Genomic DNA, 6,000 nt, shown 5'->3' with positions numbered 1-6,000 from the left:
AAAGATAAAAGAGCGAGAGATTGTGGTGGGAAAAGTAGAAATAGGGAGAACTCGCTGGAGAGAGAGGTTTAAGGGAGGCAGAGATCGAGGGAGAAGAGAAAGCTGGAAGAGAAAGAGGGAAGAACAGATGGAAGAAACAAAGAAAGGATGAAAGCGAAAGATGAAAGAAGAGAGTGGAAGCACAGACAGATAAGAGAGAACGCTGTTGGCAACTGGAAGGGGTACGCGCAACGTTAGGTGGATCTGGAGAAGGGAGGCTGGAGGCTGGGCTCTCGGTTAAAATGGGAGGAGACCGGGGCGGAGCGAGAGCAGCCTGACAGGCGAATCACGCGAAGGCGGATTTCACATGTCGCTGAAAAACTGGGCGAGAATTTGGGGTTGGAATTGGAGAGTGAGTGAGTCAGTGCCCAGCTCATCATCCCTCATATCAACTGAGCAAACAAACCAGCGCGGGAGAGACTGGCTGAGTAACTGCTTTGTTGTTTGTCTATTTCTTAACCCTCCCTCCCTCCACCTCAACATTGTTACATGAGGTCATCCTGCAAATACCAGCCATGAGAGGTAAGTCACTGAATATTTTTTTGGTGGGGGAGCGGAAGGACGATTTTTTTAAAAAATGAACTTTTTAAAAATAAAATGTTTGCTGCATGCAATTCTGTGCGTTCAAGGCAATTTATAGTTTATCGAGGTTGTCAAAGTGAAGGGATTTTGTTAACGCCAGTCCCTTTTTGGCACGAACGCTGTATTCTCTGTGGTATTTAGTAACGCCTAAATTTGAAGTTCTGACATTTAGTCCCCGGCTGTTCCTCTGAGGATGAGCCTTGATTCTTTTTATTTTCACACTCGGTGTGTGGAGTGAGCAGTGTGCTATCATTTTCTGACATTTTCAGTAAATTGTCTTTTCTAGCCCTCTTGCATGGTATTCAGCTGCTATCCAGCCTATATATTATATTTGCGTATGTGTAAATATCTGTCTACTTTAAATCTTTATATTGCACTGTGTATTCAGTGGCTACTTAGTATTGCATTGCCTTGCATCTTACAGCCTAATCGCATGGTTTGTTCAATGCTAATTTTCAGATTCTTATTTGAGCGGAATGGGTTATGAAGTTCTCATATCAAATTTAATATAAAGTCTGTAGGTTGTAACTTTGTCTCATCAGTAGGAACACTGCCAGTTGGCGATTTGTTTAGATCTGGAACTTTGTTGCTATGCCTGTAGGTGTGCACATTCCGTGCAGTTTTCTGTAACATCTTTCTTTCCTGTAGCTCAGATGCCTGTGCACTTTGCTGTGGCGTACTTTTGCACAGGTTTATTTAAAATGATTATTTCAGTGTGTGCACTGCATCAAGGCAGGCAGTGGGCTGATCAGTTGCCAGACTGCAAGAGCGTCCCAGTGACCTAGATCTGTCAGAGCGGATCAGTCCGAGAGAGGAAGGGGGATGCGGGCTGGGGGTCGCTCAGTGCTTCTGTGTATCTCAGTCCTTGAATGTACTGAACAATGATGTAAACAATCAGAATAGACAAAGGAGAACAATACACCTACATACTGTAACTAATTTGTCTACTGCAGCCTTTAATATCGAATATGTAAATGTATCGTCAGTGTGACTTTTTCAAAAGTTCAAGGAGTTTGCATCTTCAATTTCTCCAATTACATATTCAAAATAAGATTGATTGATAAAGAACATGATGAACTTTAATAATTAAATACTGGTTTTACATGGGGTCTAACACCAAACATCGGACTTTATGTCTCTTTGACTGTCATAGGGGTTTACAGTCAAACTTCAATCTTTGTCTGCATTCTGGAGAGCAGGGAAAAGCTTGCCACAAATATGATTGATGTTTACATACTCTTCTCAAAGTCAAATATTTAACAAGATTTGATTTCACACGTTAAAGCTGTGCATAAGCAATGCATGACTTTTTTAAAAAAACGTTGATTTTTAAAAGAATACTTTTGCAAAGCTGAAATGAAGGTCAGAATACAAGAAAGTGAACTTATTTAGAACCTGAAAAATTACTTTGGTTTCTGTCCCAAATACCAACGGTCCTGTTTGGCAGTTCCCATTATAGTCAGAGTCATAGAGACATACAGCATGGAAACAGACCCTTTGGTCCAACTCGTCCATACTGACCAGATATCCTGACCTAATCTCGTCCCATTTGCCACCATTTGGCCCATCTCCCTCTAAACCGTTCGAATTCCTAGAGCCATCCAGATGCCTTTTAAATGCTGTAATTGTACCTTCCTTCACCACTTCCATGCACGTACCACCCTCTGCTTGAAAAAGTTGCCCCTTACGTCCCTTTTAAATGTTTCCCCTCTCACTTTTGTATTTTTAATTAAAACAAATTTGGTTATATTCAGCATAAGATGTGTGCACTCCCTTTAGGAATACTTTGAGAATTTTGAGGGAAATATTTGCTGTTTCTACAGTTAATATGATCTTTGCATCTGTTCTGTAGTCGCATGATTTAAGCTCAGTGACACCTGATATAAAATGGAGGGTAAAAAGATTGATAGAAGCAAAGGTTTTTGCAGATATTGGTGCATCGCCTGAGCACCATAGAGCTACATTCGGCCATTGTGTGAATTTTGCTATCAGTTCTAATGAATCACCAACTATATCAGAATATTGGATGATGCAAAATATAAGATGCTGCATGGTTGGTGATTTTAAGAGAATGCCTGTTCTAATCCTTTTTTAGGGAGGCAGATGGAGCCCTGTTAGTTTTGACTCCATCTGACTTGCAATAGGTGTGAATAAACTCTAAATGTTAAGAGAAGGAAAAGCTCTAATTAGATTTCCGGGAGTAATGGCATTAAGCTACTGTCAGATAACCATGTTATTGAAATGCTGAAATTAGTGCATTTTAACATTTCATTTGAAGTTTTACTCAGAGTAACAAATTAAGAGCACTTTCAAAGTGGACACAAAATATATCAGCTCTACATTATTCCAGCTGTAGGATGTAGTGTAAAAGATACATGATTATACTCCTAAATTTTTGAAATTCATTTAATTTGGAAGCTAAGAATTTTCATACATAGCTGTCGTTTACTATCATTTTCCACCCATTCTCTTTCACACACAGTATCATTCAATTGGGGAGTGAATGGATTTCTGGACTTTAACCGTCCCCTTCTTCACATGAAATATTGCATCTCTTGAAAGATCCTTCTTCAATGCCTGAAAGACACTTGACAACAAAAAGCTAAAGCAACTTCTTCAGAAGTCAATGCCATGATCATTTCTGCCATCCTCTTGTTTGGTGAAAAAAATCTAAATGGTTCAGCACATTGTTGAAATGTTCCCTGAAACTAAACATCAATAGAAGTGAAATATCAATTTGTATTATACTTAATTTTTAAAAATTAACCAATACATACTTATGAGTTAGTTGATAAGCCTAATTAAACTACAGTCTCGAACAGCAGAATATAGCTACTTTCCCATGCATATAGTACAATAGATGTCAACATTCAGAAGTCACATTTTTAAACAAAATAGAAGTTGTAAGATTTGGTGATTGTGCGTCAGATTTTGGGATCAATAGTCTAATCCAAACGCCACTTCATTCTGCATAAGCGTATTATAAAATCACAATACCAGGGTTTAATCACAATGTTTATCTTCAAGTCTGTTCTATTGTAGAGTTGTTCAGAGTTCAAAGTTCGTTTCATCGAATACCACAGATTGACAGCTGGTTGGACCAAACATATTAAACAAAACATCAACGCCTTCTTTAGAACTAGTCAGTGCAGAACTAGGGTGGAGTAAGATTCTGCCTGAGCACCAGAATTTGCACAGATGGTTAAAAGAAAAATGGAGTATTGCCATTCCAATTGTTATATAACGATACAGTGAGAGCCCAGCCAAGGTTGGTCTGTTACTGATAAATTTAGTGTGGAGATATTTAGCATTACATATATGATTCCACTGGGCTGATGTACGATATTTTTCCAGTCTTTTTTTGTGTGGTCTTCATGCAGCTTGAACCCTTCTAACCAAATTCCACCTCATGCTAATTAATTTAACTTCTGAATATAAAATTTTCTTGTTAACTGCGTAAGAATTTTTAAAAAACCTTTTAAAGAATGTATCAATGCTAATTGCCAGGGGTAATACTTTACCTGTTGTGTGCATTTTTCTTAATTGATTTTATTTTGAAGCGGGTATACAGAATACTAAGAATGATGTTAATTCCTAATTCCATTAAACTTTTACATAATGATCAGACTGCTTCAGATATTGGAAATTTTTTGTAGATTGACATGTTACAGTAACTTGCAATCATTAAAGACTGAAAACTAGACACACTCCCTTACTAAAATAAACTCCATTCACTCAGTTGTTGGGGTTCCTCTTCAAGGATGACTTGAAAACAAAACTCACTTCTGCTACAGCTGGGCTTTGACAGTAAAATCAGAGCTGCAGCTATCCAACCATGCTTTGGGATTTTGTCCAATATGGTGGGAAGATAGTCTTTGGAACACTGTCAGTTGTCAGAATTCAGCAGTTTTATTTTTTTATGTTAAAAAGTATGTACAGTAATTTGGAAATTTTTTTGAAATGAAATAAACTGAGTTAACCTGCAGTGTGAGAAAACTGTATGGGCAGATTATTTTAACAGGCTTTTGAAATATTTAGTTATAAAGAAATCAAAAGCTGGACACTGTGATTCTAGAGACAGTTTGACTCTCATCTAAAAGTATTCAGGATGACAGCAAGATCTCCTTTATAAATAAACATTTGCATAAGAATTGTACCAAGAGCATTGTCAATTGGAAGCCTTTTTCTTGTCTTTTTTTTGGGATAAAGGTTCTATCTTTTTCTCATCAAGTTTCAGTTCCGTATAAGCTGGAAGACATGCTGCACAAAGCTCGGTGATACAGATACCAGGCTGCATTTCTCGGATGTTGCTGGCTCTGTTCCATTCTACTCGATATTTGCATTTGTGTTCTTTTATTTAATAAACTTTAGGGTGGGAGGATTAATTTCCAAAATATTTGAACAGAAATTTCTGCTGTCAGGTGATGAAGAGATAGTAAACAAAGGGATATTTTGTTTTAAGCAACATTCAGAAGTCCACTTAACTATAAAGAGCCAAAACAGCACAAGGAAATATTCTTGCATTGATGAGAAGTGAACATGTCTTCATGAATGAAAAATCAGGTTTGAGCTGGAATAAAAATGGAAGTCCTTGAACTCAAAATATAATCTGTTGCGGCATGGATTTGTAATGCTGTTGCCTACACAGGAACTGTGTCACCATACATCCGGTCAATTGATAGCTCATTACCATAGCATCATTCAATCATGACTGACAGCTGACATATTTTCCATCAATTTTTTGCAAGTGATTTACTAAAGTATGTATATTCAAAAATATATTTTTACTGATGAATCTATTCCAGCAGCACATATTCAGATTGAAATCTGAATATGATTTTTTTTAAATGCTTTTGAGTTGAAAGTCTTCAATTTAATTTAAAACAATTCAAAACATGATACATTGCTCCACTTGTGACTTGAGGGAAAGCAGTAATTATGACTTTTATGTTTCCTCAACAGGACCTAGTTTCAGTTTAAATACTGTCACTGTTTATTTATATGTCAATTGCATCTATTAGAATCTTAGAAAAGTAATCTAATTTGGTTTGAATAAAATATTAATGGATATTGAAAGAATACTGACTTTTTAGAAAAAATGTAGACATTTCTTCACCTGATGCAACCTGTTATTCAATGCTAAGCTACTTCTAATTCTACACGATAAAAAATCAGCACAAAATATTTAATTTTAATAAATAGTGATCCTAGAAATTTTGTAAAATTATTGTTTTGTAATACTTCTGAATGATCAAAGTGTATGTTTAAGATGCTGGTTAGACCTCAACTGGATGATTGTGTATGGTCCTTGGAGCCAATTTACAGAAAAAATGTGAACGTATGGGAGAAAGTGCAGGTGTTACAAGAATGGTCACAAGG

General features: G+C 36.8%; 1 protein-coding gene across 1 annotated transcript in view; it reads left to right on the top strand.

The window, feature by feature from the left end:
* Positions 1-315: 315 nt before the first annotated feature.
* LOC122565336 (nuclear receptor ROR-beta-like) overlaps positions 316-6,000 on the top strand; it is a 76,083-nt gene continuing 70,398 nt past the window's right edge. Inside the window, exon 1 of the mRNA XM_043721204.1 lies at positions 316-561. Coding sequence (XP_043577139.1) covers positions 555-561 — 7 coding nt within the window. The 5' untranslated portion in view covers positions 316-554. The remainder of the gene's footprint in view (positions 562-6,000) is intronic.

This window comes from Chiloscyllium plagiosum, chromosome 31 (assembly GCF_004010195.1).
Source record: "Chiloscyllium plagiosum isolate BGI_BamShark_2017 chromosome 31, ASM401019v2, whole genome shotgun sequence".
Classification (NCBI taxonomy): domain Eukaryota; kingdom Metazoa; phylum Chordata; class Chondrichthyes; order Orectolobiformes; family Hemiscylliidae; genus Chiloscyllium; species Chiloscyllium plagiosum.
Note: the sequence above shows the minus strand (reverse complement) of the source record. Positions and strands in the feature narration are given on the sequence as shown.